At 39.4% G+C, this 21,004-nt stretch overlaps 1 protein-coding gene across 4 annotated transcripts in view; it reads left to right on the top strand.

The window, feature by feature from the left end:
• The window catches only part of NEO1 (neogenin 1), a 530,841-nt gene that overhangs the window by 228,409 nt on the left and 281,428 nt on the right, over positions 1-21,004 (top strand). For all 4 annotated transcript variants that reach the window (XM_026648200.2, XM_026648198.2, XM_026648199.2 and 1 more), the window contains exon 2: positions 12,599-12,916. In XM_026648200.2, coding sequence (XP_026503985.1) covers positions 12,599-12,916 — 318 coding nt within the window. The remainder of the gene's footprint in view (positions 1-12,598; positions 12,917-21,004) is intronic.

The following is a 21,004-nucleotide window of genomic DNA, read 5'->3' as shown; positions in this document are numbered from 1 at the left end:
CTGCTGAGCTGGAATTGATATGCAAACTAGACACAATCAACTCAGGGTTAAACAGGGATTGGGAATGGCTGAGCCATTACAAACATTGAATCTATCTCCCCTTGTAAGTACTCTCACACTTGCTTCTTATCAAACTGTCTGTACTGGGCTATCTTGATTATCACTTCAAAAGTTTTTTTTTTTTTTTCTCTTACTTAATTGGCCTCTCAGAGAGTTGGTAAGACAACTCCCACCTGTTCATGCTCTCTGTATGTGTGTATATATATCTCCTCAATGTTTCACTCTATATGCATCCGAAGAAGTGGGTTGTAGCCCACGAAAGCTTATGCTCTAATAAATTTGTTAGTCTCTAAGGTGCCACAAGTACTCCTGTTCTTTTTGCGGATACAGACTAACACGGCTGCTACTCTGAAAAATAATAAAGCAAGAGAGCTAATAAGAGGGATATTTGAATTGTCAGGCTTCCAAGTTAACATCCCATTGTTATGAATGGGATTTTTCACACTTCTGTTGTTGCTAGATTCAGACAGATGTTACTTTGTCAGTTTACATTTTGTTTCCTTTCTGAAGGTTATCTTTGCAACCATAATGATTACAGACTTAATTTTTAAAATAGAAGTTTTGAATAATTATGCAATGATTTCATTGTTAAAATGGGTAATTATGTGGCCATTTGCACAGCTACATCATGCCATTGTATAGAGGGCTGTGGTTTTGAAGGAATGGAATAGAGATTTACAAAAGAATTGGTATTACAACTTCATGGTGATTGTGATGCTGTAGCAAGGGAGGGAAACAAGAAGTCTTCAGCTCAGATTCCTTTGGATCTATGGAGAGAAATTATATTTTCAAAGAGCTTTATTTTTCTTTTGGTATTTTTCAAAAAGATTTTAACAAAACCTTTGCCTGTCACCTTCAAAAGGATTTAACAGTATTTCAGTGTGTTCATTTACAATATTCCGCTATGATTTCTTCCTTTGTTAGCACAGCAAATTTTGGATGCCCTTTCTCAGTACTACAAATTGTTCATTTTATTTTTTCATGTAGCCTCTATGGTACTTGTTTACAATGACTCATTAAAGAAATCATTAAAATGGCTACAGATTTGTAATTAAATTCTTTTCATGTGATCTAATTTCTTTAAAATTTACTTAACTCATTTCATAGTTATGTAACTAAATTATGTCTATTTTTAAAGCTTCTTGATACAGCACTAACACACACAACATTCAGTTGAGCAAGGGAAGATGAAGAAAGTTTGGAAGGCTCATCAGTTGTATCCAAAATACAGTAAATTAGCTGCAGGCAATGTAATATGGTGGTCTTCTTAATTGCACCGTTGGTAGGTTGGTGGGATGGGAGAATCTCAGATTATGGTGGATTCTCTATCACGGACAATTTTTAAATCAAGAGTGAACATTTATTCTAAAATATATGCTTTAGGAATTATCTTGGGGAAGTTCTATGGCCTGTGTTTATACAGGAGGTCAGACTAGATAATCAAAATGATCCTTTCCGCTCTTGGACTCTGAGAATCTATTATAGAGACAAAAGCCCTCATTGGGGCCTTGTCTGCCCAAGGCAAAGTGTTTATGCTAAAGTATGGCTTAAACATGGATATGGATTGGCCTAACCGTTTAGGGCCGAACTTTGTTTTAAGGGGGTTGAAATGTATTTTCAGCCAAGTAGACCATGTTTTTAATCAAGTTCCACCCACACTGGCAGGGAAACCCAGAATATGTTGAATCCATGCTTTAGTATGGCAGTTAAGCATGGTTAGTTGTCTCAATTGAACAACAATGATGGATGACCTATTAATACCCTAGGTGGAATGCCTGATCTCTGCTACACATGTAGCTGAATGTTTAACCTTGTAGCTCTCAACAAAAATCCTCATGCCAAGTGACAGTTATAGTACTAAAAATAATATTCACCTTATTTATAAGCAAGGCTTCTCTTTTCATAGAATATCAGGGTTGGAAGGGACCTCAGGAGGTCATCTAGTCCAACCCCCTGCTCAAAGCAGGACCAATCCCTAGACAGTTTTTTTGCCCCAGATCCCTAAATGGTCCCTTCAAGGATTGAATTGACAACCCTGGGTTTAGCAGGCCAATGCTCAAACCACTGAGCTATCCCTCCCCCATAGCAAAATATCAAAAATAGCAAAAACCTACTTATGGGGTGAAGAGTGAGGTTTTAGTAGTAAACGTGTATGCTGAAATTGAAATACTTTTCTCACTGCTCATGCTTTACTTTCTACATCCCTTTGCTGCTAGTTGGTATTTTGGTGCTGCAACTCTCAGCAAACCAAGGACGGCAGTGCAACGTCACATCCATGCAGAAAGACAGAAAAACACATTGAAAAATAGGGCTTTTCGGGTAAATAATTTTGCTAAGAATTTCTTCCAGGAAGGCCAGTTTATCAGGGATTTGAGATGTAGCCTGGCAGGACTAAATTTTATCTGGAACACTGCTGTATTTAATAGAGGGAACTGAAACTTAAGGGTGCTACTGTAATTTTTTTCTGATCTGGGCTGTGGCTGTTTCAGTCTGCATGGATTCTTGCAGGTAGACAAGTATTTGAGTATTAACCTACAAAAGCATAAATTGTCATCTATCCCTCCTAATCTTGTCTTTGCATTTCTATGAATTATGAGCAGGAAAGAGTATAGACTTTGTACCGTAAGGCTGTAGTCCCACTCCAGACAGAAGCTGGAGTGTCTGTTTGGAGACAAGCATCTTTCTGTGCAATTCAGTGATAAAGAGAATCTTATCAATTTGTTAATTGAGGCTATTTTAGTAGGTAAATCCGATTTAAAAACTTGAGTGACGGAAGAAGTTAGAACATTTACAAGACAGATAGACGTAAAGGTCTCTTTCATATTTTTACCATTCTAAAAACACTTAAATGCATAGTAATTCTTTTATGATTCTTAATTGAAACAAATCCAATTATTAAATGCCTATTCCTCTTTAAGCCAATCCTAAAGCATTTAATTGCTGACCAATACTGAGAGAAAAAAAAATGTTTGTGAAGTCATAGTTATTACCACTTGTATTCCATTTGGTGAAGGCTTTAGAGCGTTCAGCATAAACTTTATTTTGTATTTGTGAGAGCATTGTTCTACCCCCTTTTTAGTGACTTTGTAATGCTTGTGAAAGGTGCCAGATTGAAAACCCTTTGGGGCAGGGACAATCTTTGTTCCGTGTTAGCACAGTGCCTAGCACAGTGGGGTCCTGGTCCATGAGTAGGGCTCTTATGGTAATATAAATAACAAATAGTAATAATTATAAACCTATCCACCAGGGTGGATTTGATTTAAATCATTAGTCAGGAAGACTTGATTTAAGCATGGATTTTTACATAAACGTGCATTCTTGTTGGTTGTTATAACCTTAATACATATTCTTCACAACTCCGAGATAGATGTAGGTTTCATTTTTAGAAGGGACACACGATACATTTTTAAAGTGATTTATTTTTAAATAATTTTCAGATTAGTTTTACAGCTATATCAGAAAACGAATGATTGTTTGCTTATTTCATTTACCAAAGGTAATTGAAGCAGATATTTATGAAGTTATTGGGAGGTGAACTCTCTCTAATTCAACAGGTTAATCATTAATATTTGGAGGATTTTCTTGCCATGGTGTATTAGGAGGAGAACATCACCAGGCAGACATTTAAATTGTTTTATTTAACTAAAACAACAACGTTATGTATTCTGGATTTTTTCTTCAACAGCAAACATATTTTAACAAAACAAGCATATGAATTTTTGAATTTAGTTAAACATTCATGTTTTTTAAAATCAAGTTTGTTTTTGTTAAAATTGTTTTTAACTAAAATAGTTAAATTAAATATTAAAAAAAAACACAAATTAAATTGACTGTCAGCCAGGTCAACATGAGAAAATTAAAATATTGGGCTTCTGCAGCTAACTCAGTCAATTTGGAATGAATTAGTCCAAAGGAAGAAAATATTCTTTCTACACCAGCAGAAGAAGCTACTGCTGTTAAAAGTGAGATTATCACTTCAACAGTCTCTGAATCCAAGTGCTTAAGTGACTTCCACCAGTTCACTGGTGGGACTTTCTTTAAAACATCATCAGCAAACATATATTTCTCGAATGGTTCACCCTTAGCTCTGAAGTTTCATATAGTTGGCATTATGGAGGGATGATTGCTGAATGTCCATGTCATAGCCAACTCCTCTTCAGTTAAGGTTTGACCCTGGTACCGAGTATTGAGAATATTTGCAAGAAAATGAGCTGGAGATAGTGCTTGTCCCATTCATTTTTTTAATGCTTGTAATTTAACTCTGTCATTGCATATTTCTCTTTTTTGATCTCACTCAGTTCCTTCCAAATTTCAACAGCGTCAGCAATAAAACAGCTATTTCCCGGCATTTTGTTCAAGGCTACAGAAATAGGTTTCAGAGTACTCAGCATGTTTTCAACATTTCTCTTAATCCCAATGTTGAGAACTTTGGCTGTGACAGGGTGCCATCTATTTTTTCACGATTTTGTTCACAAACTGTCATCCGATTAGGCCAGTTCTTGATATAGTGCTCAAAACAGTCCACTGCTGAGTTCCATCTCATGTCTTGTGGGAGAGTTAGCTTGGTTCCTCCCACTTTTTTCAGAGCAGCTGCTGCAAAGTGGTGGTTACAGAAGTATTTTGCAATTTCAACAACATTAGCCTTTATTTCTGGAACACTGAAGTCTTTGGCTAGGAGGTGCATCAGATGAGCACTGCAACCGTATGTTGTTAGCTTGGGACTCTCTTCACTTTCTTCTAAATAATTTCTTCTCATCTTGGATACATTTGCAGCATTGTCTGTGACCAAGCTGCGTAATAGACATTTGAATATTTTTCCACGGTTTATTATAGCTTTTACTGCTGCTACTTGTAAGTATTTTGCTGTGTGTGCATTTCCTGATCTATCAATTGTTTCTATAAGGAAGCCATTCCCTTCTTCTGTTGTCACACAAGCACATACAACAGCATCGTTGTGGACATTGCTCTACCCATAAAGACTCAGGTTAACAACTTCATCCTCTACACCTTTTGCACACTGCTCAATTTCTCTTTCATACGCTTTCACATACTTTCATATCCAGCAATTTGCCTGCGACATCTGCTCTGTTTGGTGGGCTGTATCCTGGTCTTAATGAGTGAACCATGTTAATGAAGTGTGGGTTCTCAATCATACAGAAAGGAGAGTTTGTTGCATAAACACACCGGGCAATTTTTTCATCAATTACCTCTTTGTAATCTGCTGGTTCTTATCACAAATTCATCTATGGTTATTTCCTGGTGATGGAGATTTTTTTTTTCTTTTTGCTACAGTCGATATACTGTGGCTATGTGACATACATGATGTGACTGAAACACTATCATTGGTAGATAACCCTGAAACTATAGAAAATGATGATGATCTTGAAGGTGGATAGTCTTCAGAATCCTGTATGTTGAGGATGGATTCTCCTAAACAAAATAAGTCAATGCAGTCATTTGATTATTATTACCATACTGCTCATTTAGCATTACTCATTTCATTCCCTGACACTCTACTAGGTGAAATTGTAAAAGGAAGATCTGCATATTTCAGCTATTTATTTTTTTATCACAACTGCATCTAACCCTAACCCTAATCCTAACCATAGAGTAACAACTATATTTTTTGCTCAAAAATGAGAAGATCCTGCATGTTCACAGATGTTACTTTCATCATCTTCAACGCAGCTTCCTCCTGAGAAGAAACACTTCTCATGCTGATTTGGGCAACCAGGCTTTGCATTTCTTTGTTGCACTGTTTGCATTTTGCACACATGCCTGTCTTACCCACAGGTAGAGGAACTTCATTAAAATATTCCCAAACCGGGTCTCTCTTATGTCCTGCTGCCATTATAGGTTTTCCCTTCTAGTGAGAGAATGGTATGGTAGATCTCAAATCAATGAAGGCTACACTCAGAAAGACCTCAAGACTTCTGGAATATGCTGCTCAAACAGTTTCACTTTTGTTTCTACTGCCTGTCCCTCTCTTCTCACATTTATCTCCAGACTTCTTTTCCTTGTCCAGATCTATTCCGCCCCCACCAATCTTCTATTCATTGAACTTTTTGAAACTTTGCACTTTTAGAGAGAGATTGACTCTGTGTACACAAATTTGCAGAGGGACAGTACGGTTGAGGTCTGTTTCTTGCCTCTATATATTATGTATTTATTTATTTAAAAACATTTTTGCTGTTAACAAGCATGTTATCTCTGGAGACACAAATCCGCAGTTTGAGAACTGCAAAACTAAGCATCTCTGATGGTATCTTCTAGACTGAGCACTGAGTTCCATTGTGTAGATAGAAAGATTAACCTAAATAATCTATACAGAAGCCCCTGGAACGCCGTAAGATTGGATTCCTAATCTATGAAGTATTGGAACTCATTTACAAAACTTTTCTTAAACATTTCATGAATATATTGTCTCATACTATAGAATTAGAATTTATAATCCATATTCCATGATGAGATATCTTTGAGCTATAATGCATCTGTGACGGTACGTCCCATAAGGCTTTATGGAAATATGCTTAGAATGTGTTTTATGCTACATATTCCATGTAACATATCTCAAAGGTTATGATCTACTGAATCTATTAGTCCTATTTGTATGCATGTATTATTTTTGTATTTGAAGTTATAAATATTGGCTGGATACTGGCTTAATTTCTAAATAACCTTAGTAGAGCATTTGGTCAGTTTCTGGAGAAAGGAATGTTGAAGTTAAGTACCTAATCAAGAGACACTTAAAGGACAATGAATCTTAGAATGCTCCAATCCACATAAGAAGTCTACTTGAGGATGCTCAAGGTAGCATGTGACCCATGGCTGCTACCTGGTAAGAAACTGTGAGTCATGCATGGACATGTGACTTGCCCAGGTGACTCCAGAACTCCAACTTGGAGCTGGACTTTGCATAGGAGTGAGGAGGGGGTCTCCACCCACAAGAGAAAGTCTCTTTAAACCCCTGGGAGACCCCTCCATTTGGTCTTCAGCTGGCTAAAGAGAGAGCCTCTCCACCCCCCCAGGATACCTGAAAGAAATTGAAACAGTGACTGCAAGGGGTGTGAGTGATTGCTGGACCCAGGCTAAAAGGAGAGTAGTCTGTAAAAGGGAGCATTCTGGAACTGGTGAGGATCTTATCTGTATTCAGTTTGGTTAGACATAGATTTGCGCATTTTATTTTATTTTGCTTGGTGACTTACTTTGTTCTGTGTGTTACTACTTGGAGTCACTTAAATCCTACTTTCTGTATTTAATAAAATCACTTTTTACTTATTAGTTAACTCAGAGTATGTATTAATACCTGGGGGAGCAAACAACTGTGTACATCTCTCTATCAGTGTTATAGAGGGCGAACAATTTATGAGTTTACCCTGTATAAGCTTTATACAGGGTAAAACGAATTTATTTGGGTTTAGACCCCATTGGGAGTTGGGCATCTGAGTGTTAAAGACAGGAACACTTCTGTTAGCTGCTTTCAGGTAAACCTGCAGCTTTGGGGTAAGTAATTCAGACCCTGGGTCTTTGTTGGAACAGACTGGTGTGTCTGGCTCAGCAAGACAGGGTGCTGGAGTCCTAAGCTGGCAGGGAAAGCAGGGGTAGAAGTAGTTTTGGCACATCAGGTGGCAGCTCCCAACAGGGTTTCTGTGTTCCAGCCCGTCACAGTCTCTTAATTAAAACTATCTTTAGATAGGATTTTTTTGATAAAATGCTTTTTGAAGAAAAAAACCTATTTAAATTAAAAAAAAATCTGATTTTCTTTTTTTAAAAGCATTGATTTTTATCCACCCTGCTATCCACAATATACATACAGATTCATAGATTCTAGGACTGGAAGGGACCTCGAGAGGTCATAAGACTAAGGAAAGTCAGATCTTACCAAAATGCCGGAAATCTGACCCAAAATACCACTTTTCAGTGGTGAAGCCAGTTTGATTTCCATTTAGTCCTCGGTTTCTCTGGACTACGAATAAGGATCCTAGAGAGACAAGGTCGGTGAAATAATATCTCTCATTGGGCCACTTCTGTTGGTGAGAGAGACAAGCTTTTGAGCCACACAGAGTACTTCTTTAGGTCTGGAAAAGGAATTCCCAGCCTCACAGCTAAATACAAGGTGGAACAGATTGTTCAGCATAAGTAGTTAACACATTCTAATGGACCATGCAAGCTGAAGTGGCCTCTTAACACCCCTGCAGTCATAGGACAAAAAAGGATAATGGAGTGGGTTACAGATTGTAATAATAAGCCATATATCCAGTGTCTTTATTATAACCATGATTTTGAGTGTCTAGCAAAATTATGAATTTAAGCTCCCAGGCTTGTTTTGAAAGTGTTTTGCAGATTTCCTTTGAGGAGGACTATGAGGTCAGATATGGAGTGATCATTTTGTGAAATGTGTTTACCCCTCAATAATATGATGTTTTAATCTTCTATCATTTTTCAGTGTGAGTTCATTAGAGAGCGTAGTGATCGTTTGGTTTTGCCCACATAGTTATAATTGGGGGCATTTAGTGCAGTAGATGAGGTACACCACATGTTGTGATAGGCTTGTGTGGGTCCCATAGATCTTGAAAAGTGTGTTGTGGGGCATATTGATCATTGTAGAAATGGAGATGTATCTGGAGGTTTTGCATGTGTTGTTATGGCAGAGTCAGGTGCCGCATTGAGATGATGGGTCCTGGTCTGTATGGAGGTTGCTTCTGATGATGAGCTTAGGGAGATTGGAAAGTTGTTTCAAGGCTGGAAGAGGGGGTTTAGGGAAAAAAATATTTCAGGATGTGGTCACTATCAAGTATGGGTTGTAATTATTTAATGATTACCTGTATGTGTTCCTGTCTGGGTAGTAGGTGACAACTAGGGGCGTGAGGTTTTTTTTTTCTTCCTGTTTTGAAGCAAGTTCTCTTGGGGTATTTGGGTGGCCTTTCCAAGATGTGATCTGCTTTTTTTGTTGGAGTGTCCTTGTTTGGTGAAGGTGGTTTTAAGTGTGTGAAGGTATATATCCTGGACTTTCTTCTCGGAGCATGTTCTATGGTATCTGAGGGCCTTGCTATAAGATTTCTCGGTGTGTTTGGGGTGTTTACTGGATCTGTGAAGATAAGTGTAGTGATGCATGTTTCTCTTGTATTTAGTTGTTTGTAGGATTCCATTATTGAGCTGACTGTGCTGTCCAGGAAGTTGTGGGAATGTTCTAGAGAAAGTTTGATGGATGGATGGTGGTTGTTGAAGTTTGGTGGAAATCTGTGAGGGAGTTTAGGTTGTCTGTCCAGAGGATGAAAATGTCATAGATGTAACTGAGGTATATAATTGGTTTTGTGCTGTATTTGTCCAGAAATTCTTCCTCAAGGTGGCCCATGAAGAGGTTGGCATACTGGGGAGGTATCCTGGTACCCATGCCTGTTCCCATGGTTTGGACAAAGTGTTTGTTGTTGTATGTAAAGTTGTTATGGGTAAGGATGAAATAGGTGAGTTTAACAATGTGTTTGGGGTGGATCTCTGAGTGTTGTCCATTGTCTTGTAGATATTTGAAGTAGGAAGGCATGTGTCATTGTAAGGGATGTTGGTGTATAGGGAGGTAACATCCATGGTGGCAAGAATGGTGCTGTGATAGAGGTTGTTAGTGTTGCAGACTTTCTGGAGGCAGTCAGTTATGAAGAGACATTTTATCTTTGTCTCAGTTTGGCATTGTTGTCTTGTCTTCAGCCGACAGATGGATGCTCTTGGTTTCTTAGAAGCCTCGTCAGATTCCTCAATTTCTTCCCCAGCTAGGTATGGAAATAAACTTCAGTGTTCTGTGTTAGTAGTGCTTCTGAACCAAGTTGCCACATTTTATATTATACCCTTTTATTTTGTGGTTAAAGGCTCTGGTGGTGGTATTTTAAATTATATTAGTATGATACCAGCAGTGTGATTTATTATGTGTGACATATCCTGCTTCCGGTTCCTAAGTGGAGGAGGAGAAGCACCTTCATGATCAAACAAATAGGGCACCCTATCATTCTTTCTTATTAGCTGCTCTGAAAATCTTAAGACTGCTCTTGCCACCAAACCAACATTATAATAACTGTTTTATTAAGAGATCCTGATTTGGTTGTCACTTTGTTCCCTCCCAAAATAATTTCTTGCTTCTTTGATGAGTTTTCTCTGGCAGTGATGATGAAGCTATGATAAAAGAAAGTGATACACAGTCCTTCTCTCTACCTTGCTGACTACACTAGGAATATAGTAATTAAAACCAGTGCAATAGAATATGAATATTAATTAAAGAAGTTTATTTGAGAATAATGAAAAATGGACAGGTAATCATGTTTACCCTTTAATTAATGTAGGAGTAAAAAACTGTACGATGGTACTACATGATATGTTAGACTCAGAATTGGATTACAAATAATTACCCAAAAAGCAGACACTCTTGTCCCTTGAAGTCTAATTTCTTAATGTTTTTATTTCATATTATTGCAAATAAGATATCAGACTGCTCTCGCTGGTATCCATATATCACAAAAGGCCAAGGAAAAATGTCCTGAAAGACAATAGCACCTTGTTCCTATAAATATACTAAAGTAGCACTTAGCCATTAATCAAATATTTCATTCAGTTAGAGAGTGCATTTTTAAATGGTGTATGTCAGTTTGGATCTGGAAGATAATACTCTTGATAAATCTTGAAACTTATTATTTAGACCTCTTTGAAGTAATGAATTGATCAAAGTTGTAAAACACATTATTTATAATATTATAAACAATCTGGAATCTATAAGACAAAAGACATTTAATTCTGCTGTAATTTTTTTTTTTTACCTTCTATAGAATTAAAGTAAAATAAAATGTGTTAACTATTTAGAGTTGGCCGTGACCCACATCTGGGCAAATTGATACACTCTGCCCACAACATGCAACTCCGAAGTAATTTATAACTCCAGTCCATCAGCGTTATAAAACCAAAACTTACTAAAAGTTATTTTAGAGAGATACCAGTAATTAGATTGTCACGTTAAGGACTAAGATTTCTTTTTCTTCAAAAGAGCAGCTGAACTTTTATATTTTTATAACTTTTATATTTGCAGCCAAATATAAACACTTTAACTAGAAAACGATGCTACAAAAACTGAATTTAACTAGATTTCAGATTGACTGTCTCCCGTTAAGAAACAGCTTGAATTTTCAATAGAAAAATGGGACGTCAACCAAATAAGACTACTCAAATTGATTAAGGGTTTTAGCAAAAAGATAGGGTGGCAAAATGTTCATGTTTTAAAATGCAGAAATAGCTATTTATAGCTAGAGAGCTTAAAAGGAATAAGAAGTGTTTTAAGAAAAGAAAAAACTATGCCAAAAATAGCTTTGTTAACAAAGGAGATAACGTTTACAACTTCTTAAAAACAAGCCCTGGGCAAAAATTTTATCCTCACAACACCCCATAAGGTAAGGAAGAACTACTGCCCCTTTTTATTTTCCTGCTTTGGCTTATTGCCAATACAATAAATTCGACTTTGTGTAATGGCACCAGTCACTGAACAACAATTAGTGTTCCAGTATATTATTGTAGTGATAATGGGTCTACCTTGGCATGCAGTATATCAAATCTTGTCACAAGTCTCTGATATAGTGTCCAAGTTTTATTGAATGTCCACAGCAAACGAAATTAAACTTGGATTTAATAACAACACTGCAAGGTATTAATAGGCCTTTGGTGCATATTTTGAGTGCTGAAAGGGTTAACCAATCAGTATGTATGTCAGGGGCACTGGAACGGGGGGGAGGGGGCAGGTGATCCTGGGTGGGGGGAGGGATGGCATGGGGGGGGGGCATGGTTCAGTGCTGGTGGCTCCGCCACTGTTAGGAAGCTTCCGCTGCCCCGATGTATGTCTTGGGCAGTTAAAGGTTAACTTTTTAATCCTAAAGTTTCATAAAACGAAATTTGTCAAAAGTGTGATGATTGCTGGTCCAGTGGAATACAACTTCTTCCCCTATTAAAATAGTTATTTTGGGATTCTGGGAAGGATGAGGGCAAAACTGATTTTATAGGCCAAGCTTAGTTATTCTTATAGCATGTCAGTATGTTGAATTTTTTTCTGTTCTGTCATAGGGCTTAGTAGAAAGTAACTTGGACATATAGTTGTTCTTGATGGCCCTTCCTCTTTCTTTTTATCTTGATCCCAAGTTAGTCAGGCTAGGGCTTTTGACTTTGTATCTTTTCTTTTGGGATTGTCCTTGAACCTTTAATAACAAATAGGGTTTTCAATAAAGTTGTCCTACAAAAATTTCAGTGTTGTGTCTCAAATTCCTAACACAGTTGTCCACTCAAGATATCTCCTGTCAATAGAAAATATTGGAAACCTTGAATTTTCAACTTGCTAGAACAGAAGAATATGACATTTCCAAACTATTAAGAAACACATTTACTACTGTAAGAGTTATGAGTAGTATGGCACACTAGATATTCTAATATTTTTCTGTTCCCTGTAAGAAACGTCTCCTTATATTAATAACTATGGAAGGGTAAACAAACATTTCCAGATTTTACTTATGTTTTATAGGGTCCACCGTGAGAACCTTCACTCCGTTTTATTTTCTGGTGGAGCCAGTGGACACGTTATCAGTTCGAGGGGCTTTTATCATACTGAACTGTTCAGCTTACTGTGAGCCTTCTCCAAAAATTGAATGGAAGAAAGACGGGACTTTCCTAAATTTGGTGTCAGATGACCGGCGCCAGCTGCTACCAGATGGATCTTTATTAATAAACAGTGTGGTGCATTCCAAACACAATAAACCTGACGAAGGATATTATCAGTGTGTGGCAACCGTGGAAAGCCTTGGGACCATTGTAAGCAGAACAGCAAAGCTTACAGTAGCAGGTGAGTCCTGTAATTGACTGCATGACAATGTTGATATGCATGTGACGGGATCCCCGGGGTGCAGCCTGAGACTGTGGGACCACTTTGCCCCCTTAACTCTCCAGCCTGGGCTGTCTCTCACAATGCTTTGCTAGTGACAAATAGCAAACCCCTCCAGGCGCTGTTATCACTCAGCACAACCGCATGGGGAGTCCCATACCCAGCTAGATTGCATGAATGCTCCCAGAGCCACTCATGAATCACAGAGAGAGGTACCAGCCGAATCCCCCCCAGCTCCCAGGCTTGTACCTCAGGAATATACCATCTTGCACTGCTCAAGACGAGTTTCAGAGTAGCAGCCGTGTTAGTCTGTATCCGCAAAAAGAACAGGAGTACTTGTGGCACCTTAGAGACTAACAAATTTATTAGAACATAAGCTTTCGTGGGCTACAACCCACTTCTTCGGATGCATATAGAGTGAAACATATATTGAGGAGATATATATACACACATACAGAGAGCATGAACAGGTGGGAGTTGTCTTACCAACTCTGAGAGGCCAATTAAGTAAGAGAAAAAAAACTTTTGAAGTGATAATCAGGATAGCTCAGTACAGACAGTTTGATAAGAAGCAAGTGTGAAAATACTTACAAGGGGAGATAGATTCAATGTTTGTAATGGCTCAGCCATTCCCAGTCTCCAAGCTTATTAATTGGTTTACCACTTCATCAATGGAAAGTGGATATCCACCAGCCTTTGTAAATGTGAGCAGATTTATCAAACACTTCAGGCAAACTCACTGGTAAAGATGAACAGTAAAACAAGTTTATTGACTACAAAAGATAGATTTTAAGTGATTATATAAGTGATAGGTAAAAAGTCAGAGTGGTTACCAACATAAAATAAAATATAAGCACGCAATCTAAACTCTCATCTCTGTTAGACTGGGCAACACCTAGATTAAGCAGTTTTTCTCATCCCACTAGATATTGTAGTTCATAGTACACAGGTTTCATCCTTGAAACCTGGGCCAGTCTAAGCTGTTGGAGTTTTCAGTCTTACAAATTCACAGCCATGAAAAACGCATCACGGACCATGAAATCTGGTTTTTTGTGTGCTTTTATCCTGAACTATACAGATTTCACAGGGGAGACCAGCATTTCTCAAATTGGTAGTCCTGACCCAAAAGGGAGTTGCGGGGGGAGGGGGGTTGCAAGGTTGTTTTAGGGGTGCCATGGTATTGCCACCCTTACTTCTGCACTGCCTTCGCAGCTGGGTGGCCGGAGAGCGGCGGCTGGTGGCCAGGCACCCAGCTCTGAAGGTGGCGTCCCGCCAGCAGCAGCGCAGACGTAAGGGTGGCAATACCATACCATGCCACCCTTTCGTCTGTGCTGCTGCCTTCAGAGCTGGGTGGCCAGAGAGTGCTAGCTGCTGACTGAGGGCCTAATTCTGCAGGCAGCAGCTCAGAAGTAAGGGTGGCAATACCATACTATGCCATCCTTACTTCTGCGCTGCTGCTGGTGGCGGGTCTGCCTTCAGAGCTGGGCCTCCTGGCCAGCAGCTGCCGCTCTCCAACTGCCCAACTCTGAAGGCAGCGCCGCTGACAGCAGCAGTGCAGAAGTAAGGGTAACAGTACCGCAGCCCCCCTCCCCCACAGGACCCCTACAATTACAACACTGAAATTTTAAATTTAAATACCCGAAGTCATGACATTTATTATTTTTAAAATCCTATGATCATGAAATTGACCACAATGGACCGTGAATTTGGTAGGGCCCTATTTATAGCTGAGGCCTCAGTAATGTCTGATTCTATTATTTTTATGGACAATGTAGCTTTATGCAAACTATATACACTACATGAAAGAGGCTTATAATTACTTCACAACAACAAATCAGACTTCAAAAACAAAAGAAAAAGAAGCCGAAGCAATTTAAGGAGAAAAAATTGGCCATCCAGCAATTTTGCTTCATTTCTCTAATGGTCTGCTTGCCAGCTTTTCTGACAATTTTTTCTTCTCCGAACAAATGGCTCAGGGTAATGATTTCATCCTGACTGGTGCTACAGCATCTCCCAGAGCTGCTGTTTGTTGCCATTTATATTCAGACATTGTCTTTATTACATTATTGTGTGGTATTGTGAAAGATCAGTAACAGTGGAAATAAACAACTGATTTTTCTCCATCTTACAGCAGTGGCTTCCCGAGTATCCCTGAAATGGGAAGTGTTTTTTTTTTTTTTTATAAAATTCCTATATGTTTTTGGAAATGATATTAAAAGCAATCCCAATAATTTTATCTAAAATAATTATAATTTATCCTCTTTTGACTGAGTAGTGGTATTTGATTTTGCTGAGTTCTACACCAGATCATTTACACTATGTGGCATGTCTGTTCTCATTTTCAGTGCAATGATTATGAATAGGTAAAGTTAATAGAGTGAGAAACAAAGAGAATTCAAAACACCTTTTAAAATGTCCAGTCCTTGTTTTCCCCTTTGTACCTTTCTGAAAATTCCAGTGATCTAGAGTGGAGGTTCTGTGACCATATCACCTTTAATAAACTTAGAAATGCTGCACAGAGAGATTTTTTGTTTGTTTGCACTCCTAAAGGTACATTTAAAAAAGTTTGTAAGCATTGGCATAAACAAATCTTTCCACTCTGGATGAGGCCATTGTAATACAAACGTGTACCGCACAAACATTTTCAACCCACACACCCACATTCAGCAACCCTGCTGTCTTAGAAGAATATTGATTGTGGGTGGAAACATTTGTTAGAAATGCATATGACACAAAATATCACTTATACATTTTTTAGTGGTAAGTGAAATTGAGTCTGGAGCTGAGATCTTGCTTAAAGCCCTAGCCTTTGAGAGAACAAGGATAGTAGTGGTGGTGTTGAAGTATTGGACTTGGACACAAAAGATTGGAGTTTAATTTCGGCTCTGCTACAATTTCCTGTGACCTTGGGCAAGTGACTTAATTTACCTATGCCTTGGTTCCCCATCTGTAAAATGGGAATAATACTTCCTTTCTCCCACCTTTTGACTATATTGTTTATTTAGATAGTAAGGGCTCCCTACGCACTAATGTAGTACAAATAATAATATTAAAATAATTAAAGTTGGGTAGGTTGGTCTTATGTGATGTATAGGAGTTTTATGTTGCCATCTGTGCTGGGATGCACTTCATATGTTTAAAAAATGGTGAGGTGTAATATACATTTTTTTATTGAAGTGAGTTTGGAATAACTATTACTTACAAGTGGCAAAACTGCAGGTGAGTAATGCAGTTCAGTGATTGCTAATAAAACACTTATGCTACACTACATTGTGTACCCTGTATATGACAAATTCTACAGATACTATGCTTGAGTTTTTAACTAAAAAAAAAAAAAGGGTATTTTTCAGAACCTTCTACATGTAAAGCCAGGCTGGCTACATGCTGTGAATATATAGGCTTTGAAAGGAGTGGTAAATTGTAAGTGATACTCTCAAGGCTGATTCCCCACTTTGGCACTTCGAGTGCAGAAGGTGGGGGCCCGGAAGGATTCTAAAACTTAATACTGGCCACTCCTGGCTTGTATTAAACACCCAAGGTTACAGCTTCTCTCTGATCTTGGATGGGTAGATGCTGCCACCACCCAAATGCAAAAACTCCCTTTTGAGAACTGACAAAGGTGCACTTGGGAATTCCTTCCTGTGGGGTACCCTCAAGCCCTTTCACCCCCCCCCCCCTTCCGGGGAAGAGCTGAGAAAGAAAAACAAAGGAAATCAGCTGTTGTCACCAGCTAATTAAACAACATATGCACAAACCTCTGAGGATACAAACCCCCCCCCCCACCTGTTCTTAAAAAAGGTCAATTTTATTAAAAACAAAAAGAAAGAAAATATATCTGGAACTTAGGCTTTTGCTCGATTTTAAAAAACCCACTTACAAAAATTTAACATCAAGAATAACCTTCTTGAGGTCCAGCTTAATGGTTACCAGGAAAACAAAAGCATTTGGGGGTTAGCACAGAGGAGTCTACAAGCCAATAAGAAATAAAAGAAATAACCCTAATCATGTCTTCCTAGACATTCCCTTATTTACTTACATATTTGGGGTTTCAGATAAGCAATTCCTAGGTATGGTTTGATGATTTTTCATACCTAGTTTAAAGCTTCCTACAGCATAGTTCAGCCCTGTTCCTGCTCTGCCTCTCCTCTCTCCGGAGAACAACAACAGACAGACAAAGGGGGAGTCTTGTTTCAATTTTTAAAAGTTCTAGCCTTCCCATTGGCTCTTTTGGCCAGGTGCCCACTCAGTTCCTTTTACCTATGCATGCAGTCAGACTTTTTAACTCTTTACAGGGAAAGCAAGTAGAGAACAGCTACCAAGAGGGATTTTATAGCTAGCTGGCTGGCTGGGTGTCTATAAAAGGAAGCTTCCCCCTCCCCTTCATTTATCACAGATACATTTTATAAATATTATTAAATGTAAACGTTTCCCCTACATCATAATGTCACACATTTAATGATCTGCCAACATTAGAAACAGATGCCTTATACCATCTATATGGCGTAGAAAATATCAATAACTAAGGTGTTGCTGCTGATACATACATGCATTAATATTATATGCAGTGCTGAATAAGATCTGTCTGCTTAGAAAAGCTTTGTAAAATATCATTTAATTCTCAGTTTCTGAGTTTTAGATTGCTTTGACTGTTACTAGCGACAGAGTCCTGTGGCACCTTATAGACTAACAGATGTATTGGAGCATAAGCTTTCGTGGGTGAATGCTCACTTCGTCAGATGCATGTAGTGGAAATTTCCAGAGGCAGGTATAAATATGCAGGCAAGAATCAGTCTAGAGATAACAAGGTTAGTTCAATCAGGGAGGATGAGGCCCTCTTCTAGCAGTTGAGGTGTGAACACCAAGGGAGGAGAAACTGCTTTTGTAGTTGGCTAGCCATTCACAGTCTTTGTTTAATCCTGAGCTGATGGTGTCAAATTTGCAAATGAACTGAAGCTCAGCAGTTTCTCTTTGATGTCTGGGCCTGAAGTTTTTTTGCTGCAGGATGGCTACCTTTTAAATCTGCTATTGTGTGTCCAGGGAGATTGAAGCGTTCTCCTACAGGTTTTTGAATATTGCCATTCCTAGTATCTGACTTGTCCATTTATCCTTTTACATAGGGACTGTCCTGTTTGGCCGATGTACATAGCAGAGGGGCATTGCTGGCACATGATGGCGTATATTACGTTGGTGGACGTGCAGGTGAATGAACTGGTGATGTTGTGGCTGATCTAGTTAGGTCCTGTGATGGTGTCGCTGGTGTAGATATGTGGGCAGAGTTGGCATCGAGGTTTGTTGCATGGATTGGTTCCTGAGTTAGAGTTACTATGATGCGGTGTGTGGTTGTTGGTGAGAATATGCTTAAGGTTGGCGGGTTGTTTGTGGGCAAGGACTGGCCTGCCTCCCAAGGCCTGTGAAAGCGAGGGATCGTTGTCCAGGATGGGTTGTAGATCACTGATGATGCGTTGGAGAGGTTTTAGCTGAGGACTGTAGGTGATGGCCAGTGGAGTTCTGTTGGTTTCTTTCTTGGGCTTGTCTTGCAGCAGGAGGCTTCTGGGTACACTTCTGGCTCTGTTGATTTGTTTCCTTATTTCCTCGTGTGGGTATCGTAGTTTTGAGAATGCTTGGTAAAGATCTTGTAGGTGTTGGTCTCTGTCTGAGGGGTTGGAGCAAATGCGGTTGTACCTCAGCGCTTGGCTGTAGACGATGGATCGTGTGGTTTGTCCGGGATGGAAGCTGGAGGCATGAAGGTAGGCATAGCGGTCGGTGGGTTTTTGGTATAGGGTGGTGTTAACATGACCGTCACTTATTTGTACCGTGGTGTCTAGGAAGTGGACCTCCCGTGTAGATTGGTCCAGGCTGAGGTTGATGGTGGGGTGGAAGCTGTTGAAATCGTGGTGGAATTCTTGCAGAGTCTCCTTCCCATGGGTCCAGATGCTGAAGATGTGATCAATGTAGTGTAGATAGAGAAGGGGCATGAGTGGACGAGAGCTGAGGTGGATGAGAGCTTGGGAGGCAGGCTCAGCAGGTGGCAAGTGAATCCTGGGACGGGGGGAGCGAGCAACAGGGGGAGGAGTGAGCAGCAGGTGGAGCCTGGGGAAGAGGTGGGACTGGGGGTGGGGCCTTGGAGAAAGAGGCAGGGCAAGGGGTTGGGCCTTGCGGGGCAGGGTGTCCAGTTTTCAGCAGTTAGAAAGTTGACACCCCTAGTGGGAAGAGCAGCAGCTGCTGCTCACCTGGAGGAGCATTCAGGGATGGCTCTGGTGAGAGAAATACTGATGGTGTCCCTGTCTTGCTCTGAGTGTGGCTCCCCCGCCCCTGTCCTGCCCCATTCACACCTCCATCCCACTGGGGGGGGGAGGCAGCGAACCAGTTGTGGGGGCACAATTGAAAAAGTTTGGGGACCACTGCACTAAAGCAAACCATGTCATAGAATCATAGAATATCAGGGTTGGAAGGGACCTCAGGAGGTCATCTAGTCCAACCCCCTGCTCAAAGCAGGACCAATTCCCAACTAAATCATCCCAGCCAGGGCTTTGTCAAGCCGGGCCTTAAAAACCTCCAAGGAAGGAGACTCCACCACCTCCCTAGGTAACGCATTCCAGTGCTTCACCACCCTCCTAGTGAAATAGTGTTTCCTAATATCCAACCTAGACATCCCCCACTGCAACTTGAGACCATTACTCCTTGTTCTGTCATCTGCCACCACTGAGAATAGCTGAGCTCCATCCTTTCTGGAATCCCCCCTCAGGTAGTTGAAAGCAGCTATCAAATCCCCCCTCATTCTTCTCTTCTGGAGACTAAACAATCCCAGTTCCCTCAGCCTCTCCTCATAAGTCATGTGCTCCAGACCCCTAATCATTTTTGTTTCCCTCCGCTGGACTCTTTCCAATTTTTCCACATCCTTCTTGTAGTGTGGGGCCCAAAACTGGACACAGTACTCCAGATGAGGCCTCACCAATGTCGAATAATTATTCACTACATTCTTGTTTTGGAAACTTTTCCGAGTAGAAAGCCAGTCAGCTGCTTGGTGATGCCATGCTATTGAAGACCCAACCTCTCAAGTTGCATGCAGTCAGTTGGAGTGCTAAATGGGTAAAATTTTGTTGGTGGAAAAGATTCCTAATGATTTGTTACTTTAAATCTTCCATTTTAATGCTAAATATTTTTATTTACAAGCTGTTGGACCAAGGTCTCCATGGCCAGTATGAGTTGATTAGAAGTACTAAGATCTTTTCCTCCATGTTTTTTTTTTTTAACTGATTACTCATGCAATTTGCAAAAATGGTGTGGAAGTTATTAGGTGGTATTATCATGAAGGGGAAGAAAAGGCATTTACGGGGTGGAGTGTTTACATAAATTAAATAACTTGACTTTTTTATCATTGATTTATATCAGGTTGAAGCTTTGTAAAACTAATTTGAAAATTTGTGCTACTGCAGCTTCAGATAAAATTTAAAATGATCTAATCTATAAATGCCATTCTTTATTTTTAAAATGCCACTATAACACTGTGATAGGCAGCAGACAAAATACTGACAATTAAGGCTCCTATCTCACTAACGCTTAGCAGGTCACATGAATCGTCTCATTGACTTCAGTAGGGCTGTTCATGCTTAAAGTTAAGTTTTTGCAGCAGCAGGAGCTAAAAATTATTAACTTTTCTCTTAGTAGCATAAAATTTTTGTCACTTCAAAACTTAATTGCTTCCACGTTCCAGGCACCTACCGTTACTTAGACTTTCAGTATGTTCACAAATTTATTGTGAACTAATTTATAAAAAGAGCCAAAATGTACAAAAATAAACATTTATATGGGCCCCTGTGTCCATATTTAGTCACCTAATTGACTTAGGAGAACAAGCCGCACTGACTTCAGAACTGCAAACCCTGAGAGACGAGTATAGTTTTGTTGAAACATTTTAGCTTCTTAAATTGTGGAAGTTCAATATATTGATAGGTGGTGCTGGTTGCAAATATAGCCTGGGCTATTTGCTTATTAATTTGTGTTGTGTTTGACTAAGTATGTTAATGAGACTCTAGAATTATCTTTTAC

Source organism: Terrapene carolina, unplaced genomic scaffold, assembly GCF_002925995.2.
Source record: "Terrapene carolina triunguis isolate 2854851 unplaced genomic scaffold, T_m_triunguis-2.0 Scaffold67, whole genome shotgun sequence".
In the NCBI taxonomy this organism is placed as follows: Eukaryota; Metazoa; Chordata; order Testudines; family Emydidae; genus Terrapene; species Terrapene triunguis.
This window is presented reverse-complemented; position numbering and strand designations above follow the sequence as displayed.